This window comes from Nicotiana attenuata, unplaced genomic scaffold, assembly GCF_001879085.1.
Source record: "Nicotiana attenuata strain UT unplaced genomic scaffold, NIATTr2, whole genome shotgun sequence".
NCBI lineage: Eukaryota > Viridiplantae > Streptophyta > Magnoliopsida > Solanales > Solanaceae > Nicotiana > Nicotiana attenuata.
Window position 1 is genome coordinate 174,566 of NW_017671209.1, and position 16,901 is coordinate 191,466.

The 16,901-nt window shown below is 35.9% G+C and overlaps 1 protein-coding gene across 1 annotated transcript in view; it reads right to left on the minus strand.

The window, feature by feature from the left end:
* Positions 1 to 224: 224 nt before the first annotated feature.
* The window catches only part of LOC109206716 (importin-11), a 23,381-nt gene continuing 6,704 nt past the window's right edge, over positions 225 to 16,901 (minus strand). Inside the window, exons 8-24 of the mRNA XM_019369569.1 lie at positions 15,292 to 15,691; positions 14,192 to 14,339; positions 13,947 to 14,107; positions 12,502 to 12,601; positions 10,956 to 11,030; positions 10,694 to 10,828; positions 10,023 to 10,112; positions 9,345 to 9,521; positions 9,160 to 9,264; positions 8,927 to 9,085; positions 8,394 to 8,438; positions 8,061 to 8,282; positions 2,356 to 2,462; positions 2,188 to 2,244; positions 2,035 to 2,095; positions 1,706 to 1,949; positions 225 to 783 (exon numbers count right to left, since the gene is read on the minus strand). Coding sequence (XP_019225114.1) covers positions 1,788 to 1,949; positions 2,035 to 2,095; positions 2,188 to 2,244; positions 2,356 to 2,462; positions 8,061 to 8,282; positions 8,394 to 8,438; positions 8,927 to 9,085; positions 9,160 to 9,264; positions 9,345 to 9,521; positions 10,023 to 10,112; positions 10,694 to 10,828; positions 10,956 to 11,030; positions 12,502 to 12,601; positions 13,947 to 14,107; positions 14,192 to 14,339; positions 15,292 to 15,691 — 2,204 coding nt within the window. The 3' untranslated portion in view covers positions 225 to 783; positions 1,706 to 1,787. The remainder of the gene's footprint in view (positions 784 to 1,705; positions 1,950 to 2,034; positions 2,096 to 2,187; positions 2,245 to 2,355; positions 2,463 to 8,060; positions 8,283 to 8,393; positions 8,439 to 8,926; positions 9,086 to 9,159; positions 9,265 to 9,344; positions 9,522 to 10,022; positions 10,113 to 10,693; positions 10,829 to 10,955; positions 11,031 to 12,501; positions 12,602 to 13,946; positions 14,108 to 14,191; positions 14,340 to 15,291; positions 15,692 to 16,901) is intronic.

The following is a 16,901-nucleotide window of genomic DNA, read 5'->3' on the forward strand; positions in this document are numbered from 1 at the left end:
AATTTGGTGTTACACCATTTTGGTGTGAAATTTAATGTTAGGGTTGGAGATGGTCTAAGAACTTATAAGCTGAGGTTTTTGGACTCTACAACATCCTCCGTCGCTTAGTCTATAAGCCTAGATTATCATTCAAAAAGACAATAAGGCTATATTTGAAGCTTGCACCGTTTGACCTCAAAATAATGCACACGCAGCTTTTCTACATTATTGCATGCAGCGCTCCGTTGAAATCTGAACCATGTAGCCGCTAAATGCATTGGAAAATATATTGTTTCAAACACATCAAAGAAATTCAAAAAAAAAAAAAAAAAAACACAAGCACACAACTAGAATAGTTGGATAATGTCATTAAGCCAAATTGTCGTCTCTAGGAGTGGCTCCGTTACTGTCCTTGCCTGGTTGAGCAAATGGTAAAATGCCGTCACATTTTCACACATGAAATATGAAACTCGGTATAACTTTGAAGAAGCGAAGAAACTGAACGCAGTAATCTTAACTGCACACTATAAAGTATTTCGTGCACTTGAGACCTCAAGCTCTGATCCTTATGCCTTAAAAACCACGACATGAGAGGATCATGCTATTTACAATGTAAGCCCGAACACCAAATGGAGAGAAAAATTGGGTCAACACCAGCCCCCCTGCACAACTAGGGCCCCAAAAAGTGAACAAATTGGTGCTCACTCATCCAGAACAACAAAATCCAACCAAATCATAGGGGCGAAAAAATCGAACTTTCGGAACATTTCATTAATAACCGGGCAGCATGCTTCTAAGTGAGACCTGGACAGTAGAAAACTACATCAGTTTTAATCTTGGTAAAGATAGGAAGCATAAACAGATGCAAATCAAGAGAGCTCCCTAATAATCTTACATTCATCAACAAACGCACTTTCACATTCAAATGATACAACACACACACACACACACACACATAGAGAGAGAGAGAGAGAGAGAGAGAGAGAGAGATCTAGGAAAGAATATAAAGCGGGCAGGCGGGGGGATGCAGGTCAATGTTAGGGTGAAGATAGTCGACTAAAGCAAAATGTTACATAGCAAGTTAAAGTGAGGCCAAATGGAAGTTTTGCAGATTGCGAGGATCAAATGTAAGTGTTGAATAATCAATCAACTTCAGAAACCTACACCTTACCATTTCAAAAAAAAAAAAAGGGAACTTCAGAAACCACTGTACTACATTTTGAAATAATCTCCATGATATTAGAAGTTATTCCCATTTTTGTCAGCTGTTTGATTATTTTTTCCAATTTGCAAGCAAAGGTGAGAGGAAATCACTGACTTGAGCTTAAACAAAACTAAGTCCATAAAATATGAAAGAAATCTTGCAGCATAATGTCCCCCCTCCCGCCACCCGTCCCCCTTTTGTCATTTTTGTTCATACTTGAGAGTGAATACCAAAAGACATTTGAGACATACATGTGTTTTCCATCGCAATCAAGACAAACACCCTATATATCAAGATTAATAGAGGAAGTTTACGCAGAATTTCATAGTCAAAAGCCTTGAGCAAGATCCATTATAATAATTCACTACTGCATGTATTCCTTTAAATTAATACAGATTCATTCTTGTGATATATACACCCCCCTTAACATATGTCCAAAAAACATCAAGACGAAGTTTTTCTGTATTTGGGGATCAAGGAGAAGGAAGAAACTTAAATGCATGCATAAAAAGAATGACTCACCTTCCTTACCCCTTGGTGGGATCATTGGAACTCAAAGACCAACTTAGAAAATTACATCAAGAATTGACACCCAATATCTAACTCATGGCATCTTCAATGCTTGTTTTAATTGATTGAGTACTGCAGGGTGCAGTCTACCAATGGCTGCACCAAAGGATTCCCCATGAAGAGCTGAACAAGTCTGAAGATTGTCTCTCACTGAGTTCTCCAACGAAATCTGGTTTATTGGGTCTGAAAGTTTCATCTAGAAAGAAAATCTTACTAAGAACCTGATTCGGTAAAAAACTACATTGCGCTATTCATTTATAAGTACTAGCACCAGGGGTTACCTGTCTCCTCCTCAACTCCTTGCTCGGCACATGAGGCTTGCTAGAGTTTACACTGTCACTACTGTGGTTTCACATTTTATAATGAGAAGAGAGTCTCACTAGTTGTCAAAATCACAAGAGCCATTAAAGTAAAAACAAGATTATAGACCATACCTAGACTCTTCTTCACTTAAATCCTCACTTCCACCTAGTATAACACTAGTGCATACACTAGAAAAAGCATAGAGGTTAGATTGGCATAAACAAAAAGTACATATCAGATTAGGATAATTAAAAACAAATACAGAAATAAATTTCATGAACACAAATTCAATTGAATACCTCATAATCTGATCTAGTTTATCAAGTACTTGAGGCAACCTCAAAGTTAGAATTATAGAAAGGGCCAAACCAATTGTCTTCCTCTGGAACGAAGTAACATTGTCAACCTATGAAAATTTCAGAAAACAAAAAACCAAGGATAACATAAAACTTCAGGTACGGAAACCACACAAAGTTGTTATCAGGACTAGGTTCAAAGAAGAATTTCAAGCTAAGCGTCCCCAAACCTTCTATAAAAGCATTGAGAAGATGCAAGACCTCAAGTGTGAGCAATACAGGCTTAACAACATGAACCCACAATAAAGATGGATAAATAATTCACGGACACAGGTCAAAATCATAAGAGGTGCTGCTACAAACGAAATACGTATCTTACTTGCACAGTAGCTAAAAAGTCATACTTCTGGCATGTATAGACGCGCAATTTACCAGTAGAACAGATCTTTTACTCGCTGAAATTTCATCTATTGGACATTTTGTTGAAACAAGAATAATTGCTACCCTTTGTTGACATATATAGTTTTACTAAGGATGCAGGATTGTAAGTTCACTAATGCTGGAGTGGCGCTGGCTGGTGCGTGAACTTTAGAAGGCAATATTTCAACTGGGAAGTGTCAATGATGGCCTTACTCTTACAACAACAACAACAACAACAATGACCCAGTAAAATCCCACAAGCGGGGATGGCCTTACTCTTACATGAACTGGAAAAGGTGATTCTGAGTGCTGAAGAAGCAGGCTGTCATCCGGAAGGCGCAAAGGAAATGGGAGTTGAAGGATCTATTGTCATTGGGGTAAAGGAAGGAACAAATTGATGAAGAAAGTTTGGAGGACAATCCCAGGTCTTTGATTGTTGGGCATTATGGATAGAAAGAAATTCCAGGTGTTTAGAGGGTAAGCAAGCTTTGCATAATATTAAAATATAGATGTTCATAATATGTGGATTAGGTGCATGCCACGGGTTCGAACCCTACCGCTAGCAAAAGCCTGGAAGGAACAATCTACCTATACTATATTAAAAGTGGAAAGCCCATAAATTGAAAGTTAAATTACCAAAATATCCTTCTAAAAAATCCAAATACCGTATTTATTATTTTAAAAAAGTTAACCAAAAATATCAAGTTTATTGAAGGATGCAAAACCCTTAATGATTAGTTACTAATGTTTAGATTATTTTCTAACTAACGATTCCTAGGTACTCACTAATTTTATACTACTTTTCAAATTAGGGGCCTTCCAAGTACGACTGTGCGGCTGTGCCTTTGTGAAACCAAAGAGAAGATAGTTACAAAGCTACTCATGAAACAGCCTTCCATAAGACGAGAAAAAGGAAAATGCAAAACTGCACTATGAGTACAATACAAAACAATTGCTCTTCAGATTAGAGGGAATAAAAAATGAGAATATTGGCATTGTCGAATTTTACATAGTACTCTTGTATTAGTACATATGCCTCCATAATGAAAGATATTGTTTCACCAACGGTTGCACAACCAATACTGGTACATATCGATTCCCAGGAGCTAGAAGATCAAACATGTTTTGACTTTAGATGATGAAATTACGCGGTCTTCAAACATTAAGACCCAAGTTCATTGTGATTGAATGAGATGCCTCCTTGAATAAATATCATGTTGAAGAGGGGAAAAACATGGTCTTATAGATTGAAATTTAAAGCAATTATCTTAAAGGCACACATACAGAAAACAAACCCAGCAATTTTAACGATACAGCAAAAAATAAAGAAATGAGGGTGGAGGAATTGAAATGAATTTTAAGAGCACAGACACATCAATACAAAAAGAGATCTACAAAGGAGCGGTGTTTGATTTTGCGACGTTGGCTATGAATAGTGCTCTGGTAAAATTACATCAAAGTAATACGATTTCATGAAAGAAGGTCTCACATGACATTGGCAAGGATTCTACCATGCCAGGCCATTATTTGGAGAGATTGGAATGGTTTGATGACGACAAAACGGGTTCTATTTTCTTTTACTCAACTTTTTTACTCGACTTATATTTTATTTGTTGTTTCCTACCCTTAGTGGTTTATGAAAGACAAATTCTATAAATGTTAGGGTAAAGGATCATGGTCTCATAATATATATTGCGTCTTGCATAAATGTTATGATTAGAAACAAGAAAAGTTATATTATTTATTCATTTTGACATATAAAATTAGTTTATTGGTATACAATTTAGTTTCATGCAAGTATTATGTGAAAGATTATATTCCAAAGTTAGTAAGACGTGGTTAGTCTTACATTAAAACTTGAATTTAAAGGTTGATGATCTTTTATCATGAATTTGATACCTCTTGAGAGATAAAGACAAAATACCCTCTCTTTTTTTAAATACTGATTATATTGTAGTTCTCTAAATAGTTGTGTTTTTTTCATTAGTACATAAATTTTAAAGAAACAATTTAGCATTTAGGAAAAACTTTTCAAAAGGTTAATTGTTTTATTAAAAGGCACGACTCTCTGTGAGAGAAAAGATACAACATTTTATTTATTTATATTGTTCTTATTATTATTATATCATATTATTATTATTATTATTATTATTATTATTATTATTATTATTATTATTATTAAATAATACTATTATTTATAGCTATTCAATGTGATTTTTATGATTGGTGTTACAAACTAATAAATTAGGGAAAATGCATAAGTACCTCCCAACCTATGACCGAAATCCCAACTACACACTTTTCATTTTCGGGGGCCCTATTACCCCCTGAACTATTTTAAAATAAAATTATTACCTCCCTAAATGCTTACGTGGCAAAGTGAGTGCATTTCACTCTCTTAAAGAGAGTGAGCAACAAAAACAAATACTAAATTTTTATTTTTAATATTCCTTTTATTAAATATACAGCTTTTTAGTTTTTATTTTTCTTTTTTGTTTCTATCTCTTTTTAATTTCTTTTCTTCCTCCACCCGACTAGCAACATAGATGATACCACCACCGCGTCACAACCCCCAAATTTCTTCACCACTGAAACCCTAATTTATACTCTCCACCGTCTTATTTTCCTAAGTCCATAGCTGCATCCCCCATTTTTCCAACTCCCCAGCAACTCTCGTCTCTCTCTCTCTAATTCGTTCCGCCGCCGCCCCGGCGGCTTGGCTAGCCGGCGGCCACGACCTCCCTCTCTCTCTCTCATCTTTCTCCCTCAGTGTAACTAGCTTTTTAAGAAGACAAAAATTGTTTAAACAACTCAGTAATTCAGTATCATTCTAAATGATTTGAGAAGCAAACATATCTGTGAAGGATTCTGGGTCGTAGAAGATTTTCCTATTATCAGTCCATAAATTTGCAAGAAAATTAATCAGGTTGTGAAGGAAGTCCCTCGCCGGAAAATCTTCCGACCATCCTTTTTTTTCCGGCCAAAATTTGCAGAACTTTCATCAGCGGATCCATCATATTAACAGCAGATCCCACCATTTATGATTATATTATTCTTGCATAACCACAAACTAAACAATAATTTCAAAAGAAAAAGGACATAAAAAAGATAATCTGAAAAAAGAATTTTGTGGGATGGGGTGGTCACATTTTGGGAAGAAGTTACGTAATTGGAGGAAGAGAAGGGAAAGAAAAAGAAAGAAAAAAGAATAGAATAATAGTACAAAAAACAAGGGAAAAAATAAGAAAAGATTAAAAAAAATTCCTAATGAAATGTACCTGGCGCGTGGCTTCAACGACCAGCATATGATGTGGTTGTGGCCTTTCAAGGGTGTAACAATTCTATTTTAAAATAGTTCAGAGGGGTAATAGGACCCCCGAAAAGAAAAGTGTGTAGTTGGGATTTCGGTCAAAGGTTGGGGGGGTACTTATGCATTTTCCCAATAAATTATATTGATCTATGAAGGAATAGTTTATTTCTTCTCCGCCATTTGTACTGAATATTAAGAAAACTAAACATAAAAGGAGAATGAAATTAAGAATAATGTCTAGTATTTCATGTCAAATTTGTGGAACAAGTGGGTGAGAAGAAATGAACAAAATAGTCAATAAGCACTATCAAGTCATGTTTATTTGCAACAAATTCAAACTCAAATTGCAAAGACGCATATTCAAACTCCTAAATAATTGGGTCTTTTAGGAACAATATCAAAAGGATCTTGATCGTCCTTAATTAGTACTCTGGCACTTGAATAACTACTACATTTTAAATTCAAATAAATTAAATTTGTGAGCAAATGAAGAAGATTATGTTGAATTAGCATCAATTAAAAAGAGCCATTGTGGGTATATACAAATCTAAATCTATATTATATTATTAAAAAAAGTTTGAACCCTAAAACTAAAAAGTTCAAGGCCTATTCTAAATAACCTAAATACCTTATTTATAAAATCAAAAAAAAAAACGAGTCTTCTTTCCTCACTTTTTCTTTCTGGTGTATTTGATTGGTAATGTCAATATTGAGCAAAAATTTTGGAATTATGGGTGAAGGTGCATGGTGTGAGTATGGATCCAGTGGATCGAGAATCAAAGCTCTCCGTAGAAGTGATAGGCGATACACTGGGCCTCTTGAAAAATCACATGTATCTATTTAAACTTGGATTGTTCATCTTCGTAGGTTTCAGATGATAATCATCTTTGCCTCGATAAACAAGCCTTTATACGAAAAACCATATTCCAGCATTCATAGAAACTTGTACTTAATTCTTTCATTTATAATTAATTACTCAAAGATTTGACTTAATAATATTAATATTATTTTATAAAATTGTGTGATACACGACTAGGCATACACGTGCAACGCACGTGCCGAGACACTACAACAACAACAACAAACCCAGTGAAGTCCCACTTAGTGGGGTCTAGGGAGGGTAGAGTGTACGCAGACCTTACCCCTGCCTTTAAAAAGGCACAGAGGCCGTTTTCGGAAGACCCTCGGCTCAGGAAGGAGAAAGGGGATAGGCAATAACAAGCAAACTAATCTGACAACCGAAGCGAAGCCGAGACACTAGTGTGTGTGTGTGTGTATATATATATATATATATATATGCGTGTGCATATATATGTTCGTGTATGTTGGCTTTATGGTGTAAACTTCAGGAAGTACATGAGCAGCAAAACATGGTAGGACTTCATTAGCACTTTTGTGGAGTTATTTGTAGAGGTGATCCCAGTCGTCGTTCTTGTACAGGGGATGGCCAACTTTTGTAAAAGGCCAAACACCAACGTGATCGGCTCTGATCGTTAACAAAATCATTCTTCGTTACTGATAAAAGAAGACCAGCATACTAGCTTCCTCTAAACTGATAATACTATAGACCATCTACAGGTTCAGGAAACTGTTGCAACTCCTGTTACTATAGAAGTGTATTTATGGTAGAAGTGCATTCATAGCCATACAAGTTACACATGATTGATATGTCAAATAGTTCATCTTATACTGTATGATTTTCTTGATCTCATACTGAATGATGCTATGGCCGAAATGTCAGTTATACTATTGTAACTAGTAGCATCTCTCTGATAGTTCTGGAAAGGCCTCTCATCTATGTTTGTGCTCAACTGGGATCGTAATGGACATATTTGCACCTTCATACAATATTTTGATTGAACAAACAAACCAAGAACACATTTACCATCATAAATACCAGCTCAGGTTTTGTAGAGGTCCTAAAGAATACCATCAATCACAATGATATCTATCAAAACTCAAAATTTAATCATTTTACCTTTTCAAGCCATATGTCAACTAGGCAAAGCAGTATATTTTCTTCACCAGGAAAACCAGATTTCTGAAGGTGTATAGACAGTGATGGATCAGAAGTCAGCTGTGCAAGATAATTGGTGTTCATCACCAAAATCCTTGCCAGCAGGGCTGCCGATGATGCTTTTACAGCTGCCTTGGAAGGATCATGATCATCTCCCCCGGTCAGGCACGTGATTATTAATTTCTGGCAACATTCATGGAACCACATCAAATCATTCCATAAAAGAAGAGGTAAACAGACATGTTGGAGTGCCTAGAAAAAAACAGAAAAGACATAGCAGAGAACTACAACTACCTGCAGAGTGGAGCTGATTAGCTGTGGCACTTCCATCGGGAAACACTGCCACATCACAAAAGCATCAGCACATATCATTCATAGGAAGCACCCTTTTAGGTCTATATTATATCCACTAATGTTCTAGTGGGAGTTCATGAGAAGTTTGTATTGAAACCTGGTTTTGATACATTTTTATCTTATCAAAGCACAAAATCATAACATGAGAAGCTTGTATTGAAACTTAGTTTTGATCATTTTAACCTTATCAAAGCTCAAATTGTAGAACAAACGGAATTGAGGGTTTTAAGAATCATATCAACTACTCATTTCCTTTACTTTTCTCTTATCTAAGCTCAAATTCAGAACATGTGGAATTATACGTTTTAAGAAGCATGTCATTACTTTTTTAGTCTCCCTTCATTTCTGAGCATTTGCACTCCTGTTCAAAAGTACACTGAAACTAAAGCAGCTTAGGTAGCATATTATTTATTTGGTTAATCCATAGCCTTCCAAATACATAATTTAATAAAAGTGACAAGGAAATTAATCACCTGAACTAGAATGTCAATGACTGGAATAACTGAGAGTAATCCCTTGTCGTTAACATTCCCAACCACCAGATCTAGAAGTTTAGCAACACTAGACGCATGCAAATTGAGAAATTCCCTTCCACCCAAAATAACATAGTCTTCAATGATATTGGTGGCAACCTACATGTCAATGGAAGATCAGCACAAAAACCAATCGACAACTGAAATATTAGTTCGTTAAATCTCTCCTCAACCTTCAAGTGATCAAAACTTCTTTCCAAGATTTCCACAAGACATGGGAAATATCCCAACAACTCTGGTACCATAGAAGGCGCATTGATTAGTGTTGCTTCCCATAACTGCATGATAACCTGGCTGGAATTAGAACACAGTTCTAACATGAAATTAATCAATTAAATGGGCCACGTATAAAACATGCCTGCATGCAGTCTTCTAGAAGTTCATCAGGGCTGTTTACGTTAATTCCACTTTGCAAAATCGGCAACAACATGCTGTATGATTTAGTTGACTGATAACCGAGAGCAACTATGAAATTTTTCAGTGCAGTAAGAAGTTGAATCTGCAAGATGCTTTCACTAGAAGATTCTTCCCATGCCTGATAAAGGAACAGCTCTAATCAGCAAAAAGAAAAAACAGTAAAAATCATGCAGATACAACATAATGGAAACAAAAACACATGGAATTCTTTAAGAATCCCTGCTCTCACATGCAATTCTCTCAACAAAGTCTTCTCTGGATGTATTTACATGTCCTCCCTTACAAACTAAACAAAACGAGAGTAAGGACAATAGAGGTAAGTTTGGGTCTCCAAATAAGATGCTTGAGAAACAGCATGAAGTGACTCATAGATCTACCCCTCACATGGATACTGGTCCACCAGTAGTAATTTCAAAGGCATTACCAATGAAAAGGCTTTACTATAAAGTCCTGAGACTTTTCCTAACATCTAAAAGAAATTTCAGGAAAATCTTCATTCTTACAGAGATTGTACTCTGGAATGGTAACGGCAATAAAACAAAACTTCAACTACACATAAATTTTAATACTTAAGTGAACCCATCAACAAGAAGTAGCAGAAGAAAGCCCAAAAAGATACCTTTTGGAAAAATAGCACCAACTTGTTTGCATATGGCATTATTTCAGTAACACGTGCTATAAGAACAGAGATAGTATTCAAAACTTGAACCTGAAAATTTTATCAAAAAGAAACACTGAGCAGAAAACTTAAAAGCAACTGGAATATGTAGAAGATTCCGTAATAAAATGAAAACCGAAGACAGATTGAAGAACACATCATAAGTCGAAAAAAAGGATTTCCATGATACTAAAAAAGTGAAAGGGACAAATCTTGTTACTTTTTCTTCTCCTTTTTTGTCCATTTTCTGACAACTATAACATGAGCATTTCTTTATACAGAACAAAGAAAAAGAACAGGGAAAGAGATAACTCGGAGATGGATCCCTCTTTCTAACCTCCCCCTCCAAATATTTGTATGTCTCCTCAACCCTACTAATCTAGTCAAGCATCAACAAGTAACAACCACAAATAAAACCCAAAATATGTTGAAAAATTAGCTTGAGTGTGTGTATTAAACCACTGAATCAGTACTGCTTCCCCTTTACTGAAAGTTATTGCGAAGGTCCATGGAACTAAGTATACCAGAAATAGGATAGAATTACACACAGAAAAAAAAAACTAATACATGAATGAATAAATGAGAACTAACTAGGCCGTGTGAAGTTACGAAGAACACCAGCTGATATCTACCTTCGAGTCAAATTCCTGTACTTCGTCCACCAATTTGAAACACAAATCCCAACATATGGGAAGAAGATCTAAGAACTCTTTCTCATTAAAATTTGCATCTTCAATATGAAAATACAAGGACCGGCATGCTGTCAGCTAAAGAAGAGACAAAGTAGCTTCAGTATAACATAAAGTGAATCAATGGGAACTCAAAATTCAGAAAACAATGATAGATGTACAACTTGTTTCAGAAGGCAGTTGCTTTGAATAAAATGTGGCATACCCTTACACACAAGTCATTTTCCTGAAGCAATCGGATTAGAGCACAATAAACTGCTCTTCTGGTGTCATCTTTAATCTGCGAGAAAACATAGTTACACAAAAGTATGTGCGATCACTAGCTCCAAAAAACTATGGGTAATGGCACATATAACAAAGCACAGATACATCATATAGAAGTCTTGACACTTTAAAGCTTATATATCGAACTTAACCTCCCTCAATCAAATAATCTGGGTGGTGGTGAGTCAAATGCACTAGCAAATTTATTTATTTATTTGAGAGGCTTAATAACATCTGACAAAAAAAATAGCCAAAAACGTGATGGCATGACGCCAGCATTGAACCAATTCCTCTATTTACTCTTCCATGAATCCCGGTGATATTAGGACAATGGAAGAGGTTCACAACCTACAATTTCCAGTGGAAGGATAGCATATGACCAGTAATGGAGCAAGAAAATTAGAAAACAGAGACACTCGAAGATTTCCAATTACAGATCCAGATACAATACTAATTTTAGATTACCAAGAACCAACAATGATTCACCATATTAAAAATGTCTTACCAGATCTGCTGATTGAAGAGAGAAGATTGCATGGACATTTCATAGAATACTCCTCTCTTTATAAATTCCCATAAATACACCTTATACATACTGGGAATCCAACACCAACTACATAAATTTCTTATGCTTGACTTCCAAGACAAGTATGAGCACAATTGCAATAGAAACACTTCGCTTGACTCCATTAAGTGATCATTAAACTTATAGTCTGGCAAATTTTAGTAAAAACCCAAATAGTACTGCACTTGATCCTAGAAACCCAAATAAAGTAACTTAAAATTAAAGCGGAAGTATGTAGAATTGTGAGGAACAGCATAAAATCTTTCCCCTAGGGCAGACGCTTGTTAGGGTCTTTTGGACCAACTTGTCACTCATGAACTCTCACTAACAGAGTGCTGAACTTTTTATTAAAAAGATTCTTGAATAACGGTTTTCCTCTTTTTCCTGTATCTCTGTGATGACAAAAGAGAATTAAAATTACTTGATATCGTCCTTAATGGTTGCTGTTGTAGTTATAGATTGATAAAAAGAATAATAAAAAGCATTTGTTTGACCTATTCAAGAACATGGAACTGGGGACAACCAAGAGTTACGATAAGTTCGTAAAGGAAACTTCAAACCTCAAAGATTAAATAACTTATTATCACTGCATTGTGGAGGCTCAAGGAGATTCATCTATGCTCAATCTCAACAAGGAGAAGGAAAGTAATAGTCTTGTGTAATAGGATTAAAAGAGGAGCTGCAGAAGGGGAAGTTATTCAACCCAAAAGAAGGGAAGAGAAAAGCTCCATCTCCCTTGTTTCGGTAGGAAGAAAAAGTGGAAGGTAAGTAACTCTTGCATTTCAGCCTTTCTAACCCATTCCAAAATTGACAAAAATGAAGAAGCATACATCTTTAACTTTCCATCTACCCTTCTTGATTCAAACACTGTGTAAAGGGATTTCCGGGCAATTCTCCTTTTTTATAACTGCAGTCACATTACCTCTGAAACCCATTGTCCAAGTATTAGTGCTACTTTTCTGTGTATGATCCGCATATTGGGATGATCATTTGACAACTCCAAGGACAATGCGCCATTGAACCTGCATAACATGTTAAGAGACTGTGAAGACCTATACTTTCAATAGAACTTGACTTTCAACTTTCAACTTTCAAACCCAAACAAAAATTTCTAGTGATATATTTAATAATGATGACGTATAGCAGAGTGGTCTCTAACAGCTGAGTTTCACTATCTCAAGCAATGGGAGAACAAAACCATTCAATATGCACGGCACTTAAATTTACTTTAAGATTATAGGAGAAAAGTGCTTAATAAATCATGATGTTGAGAAAAATGTTGTTGACTTTATTCATTCCATTCATATGAATAACACATCAAGGCGAAGCCACCTATCATTTGCCATTTCTTTTATTCTTCAATGAGTATCTCTAACGAGGAAATGCAACTTCATCAAGAATTTATAGGACAAATATTGGTGCACAAAAAGTTTCCTCCATAACACGTACAAGATCTCTCCAAAAAGTTTCCTCCATACAAAGCAAAGCAATAAACACGTACAAGATCTCTCCAATTTGATTTGGACATCAAAGAGGTTCGATTTAGGGCTAAATTTGTAAGGTCTTAGGGCAGAAAGCCAGAGAATAAGAGGAAAGAAGAAGAACCTAGGAACTCCAGAATTCCCAAGGAACAACCTCCTAGGATTGCATTGGGGAAAACACAAAAAAACAAAAGCTTTACCAATAACCACGATTTACATTTTGTGAGTGCATCTAGGTTGCTTTCACCAGAGATTTGTCTCTCATGATTTAAGCTTTTTATAATACTGGGGGATGAAATTCTTCCTCTTTTGTCTCTACTTCTACAGATTTCTTGTCGCGAACTACATAAATGAACTTCCTTTTGGCTTAACATATTTTTCACAATTTAATATGTTGTGATATAGGCTAATGAAATGGTGAATAATTGAGGATTTTCATAACAACTGATATTTTCTTTTATGGCACATCAGCTGTGGTTTTTTGCTTTTTTGATCGGTCACATTAACAGTGGTTCTTTTATCAGTCACATTAACAGTGGTTACTATATCCATCCCTGTACTTTGTTTTTGATAAAGGGATTTATTAATAATAGCAACTTCCATTCCTGTACTACTTTGTGGCTTGTTTTTATTGTAATGATGGTTAACTGCCACTTTGGAAGGACCAAATGGCTCATTCCAGTGCTAGTGTGGTTGCTCTAGCTAGTTTTATCACCACTGATTTAACTTTTTGACATGTTAGGGTTCCCTTATTTGGAATTTTAAGAGAATCCCCTGTTTCAGATGCCATTGTGGTAATATAGTAGAGGATAGAAAATTCTAGAACATGTCTGAGGGGTCAAATCTATTTGATTCAGCAATATTTCCAGCATATAAAAGCACATACCAATCCTTGAAAGTCAAATAGTTCGAGAGTTCATAGTATATGTATGCAGCAGCACCATAGGCAGCGTCCTTCAGAAGCAGTGCCGGAGTTATTTCATTAACTGCAGAAGGGCAACCACTCATAGCCTCTTGCAGAATAGAGACAACAACAGGTCCTAGCAACTGAAGATCAAATAAAAGGTTCATACGGGGATTAAGGCAATATGTTAAGATTGTCGAATAACACAGCGAATGGAGTAAACATACCTGACCATTATTTTCAAACAAGACAATATATAGAGCTTCAGCACATGGCCTTAGTTTCTCTGACCATAGTACTGAATCCTGCTCGTGATAGAAAGACTCTGGGTTCTGGTACCATTCCTCCATATCACTTGCAGTCAGAACAAAGTGCCTACATTTGGAGAAATTGCAAGAATAAAGAGACATGTCACAACAATATATTTTAATTACAAGGGGTTAAATTTTCTCTCAGAAGATTGAACCATCAATTCATATTCAAACTACCCCCTTTCCTCGTAGCTTATGGACATTCAGATGATACCTAGAAATTAAGAAAGTAATCTCCACCTTCACTCCCTTCTTTTGGTTTTCTTTTTGATAAGTAAATGCTCTTTTCAGTTTATTGTGCAAATCGGAGAGTGTTTGAAGTCAACAGAAATTGAAAGTGTTTGTCAGGTACCAAAATTAAGTGATCAAGATGATATTTTAATTATTCTAATGTCCTCAGAAGTCAGAATAGGCCATCTCACATAGCAGAATAAATCTCCACCTTCACTCCCTTCCAAATGCTCTTTTCAGTTTATTGTGCAAATCGGTGAGTGTTTGAGGTCAACAGAAACTGAAAGTGTTTGCCAGGTACCAAAATGGCGTTTGGAAAGACAAAACAAGTGATCAAGAGGATATTTCAGTTATTCTAATGTCCTCAGAAGTCAGAATAGGCCATCTCACATAGCAGGATTTATCATTTTGCACTGTCCTAAAAGTACAAGTGTACAACTTTCCTATAAGTACAACTACCCTTTATTGCACCTTCTCCACCTCCTTCACACCCTACACGCACCTAAAATAACCCTGTAAGACCAAACGATGTAATGAGGGGAACATCATCTAATACTACTGGCAAGCTACGGCACCAAAAATAGCGCCACTCAAGTTGGACTATCTAGATTGATTAAGGATGTTATGACTGGTCTACCACAAATGAGAATGGAGATGAGGACCAAAAGATCATTAAAAATTGTTAATCTTGTTCATTTATAATGTGGTGCTTGCAAGCCTTAATTCAGGAAATCGATTTCTTCACATACAACAACAGAAGACCATAAAGAGTTGGGATGCCTCACCTCCTTATCAATACATTACACAGGAGCACAACCCGGTCCCTAGGCAAAAGGGAAGTAAGAAGGCCAGCAACCGTACTAGATATGTTTTGCTTCATCTGCTCAAATGTCACCCTATTTTCATCAACGACACGTCCTGTCAATCTTGTCTTATACTCTTTACATTCCAAAATGGTCTTCACCATTACCATACATTGAATCATGAATTGCTCAAAAGACATAATATGTGGTTCAGGATCTATAATCTTGCTTAAACAGAATTTCATGAGAAGTGGAAGGACACATTTATCCCCGAAAGAATAAGGATGTCGCTGCTGGATAGCAACTAAAAGCTTCATTAACTTTGTACAAGCCCTTTTTAAGAAGTCCCAAAATTTAGGATGATGGTCCCCGAAAGATGAATCTGCAAAATTAAGTAGTGATAAGGATATCTCCTAGTTCAGAAGGCATTAATAAAACATATTCCCTACTTTTGTTAGGCAGCATCAAAGCAATGGAGAAAAAATAGGAAATAAGGAAAATTTTAAAAACTTTTACCCACCCACCCACCCCCCAAAAAAAAGTTGTTCAAATCTCATTTTTCTTTTACTTTTTCTCTGTTATATTATCAATCAAACAGAAGGGAGACAATGAAAATTTGTTCATTTCCCCTCTATCTTTTCATTCTACTTTCCTTTGTCAATCTTCCTTTCCTAGTATCCAATAAAACAGGAATTCGGGTTTCCACTATATACTGTCTGAGGGAAGAAAAGTTGAGGCATAACATCATGCTAATCAACATTTAATAGTGTAAGGTAGCAGTAATTTAGCAAAATTGCACTAGTATGTAAGGAGTCCCAAGCAGCTTCAAAGCTTGTCACTAGAGCTGCAATGAATCACTTGTCAGATGCAGAGACTTTGGCATAGCAAGGCACAATCAACATTAGCACTTTTTATTAAGTTACTCTAAAAGGATGCAATGTGATAGAAGGATGCCTATAAAAGTGAAAAAGGTAAGTTCTAAAAAACAGTTACAAGACCAGCAGTGTTCTATGGTAGTGAAAGTCGGGCCGCTAAAGTACAACATATGCACAAGATGGTGTTGCAGAGATGCGGATGCTAAGATGGATATGCGATCATACAAGATTAAAAATGAAAACATTCGCCGGAAGGTGCAAGTAGCACGCATTGAGGATAAAACGAGAGAAAGTCGTTTGAAATGGTTTGGTCATGTCCTACGTCAGCCGACAGATACACTAGTCTGTAGGTGAGAAACTATGATAAGTGAAGGTGTTAAAAGGAAGAGGTAGACCTATAATCACATGAAAGGAATATCAACTCCTTCTAAAAACACACATGAAAGGAAGTTGCCTGGAAAGACATACAATTTCTCGGAATCAATGCAGACTTGCCTAAAGATAGGGCAGAACGAAAGAAAAAGATCGATATAGGTGATATCTACTAGTTGGAAATAGGTTTTAAGTCTTGTTGGTATGTCGACTTTGAACCTGATGCTTCTTTAGGAGTATTTTGACTTTATCATAGATTTATACGCTAGTAAAGATATTGAGAACTTTTAATATTATTATTATCATCATTGTTATTACTATTACTTATATATATATATATATATA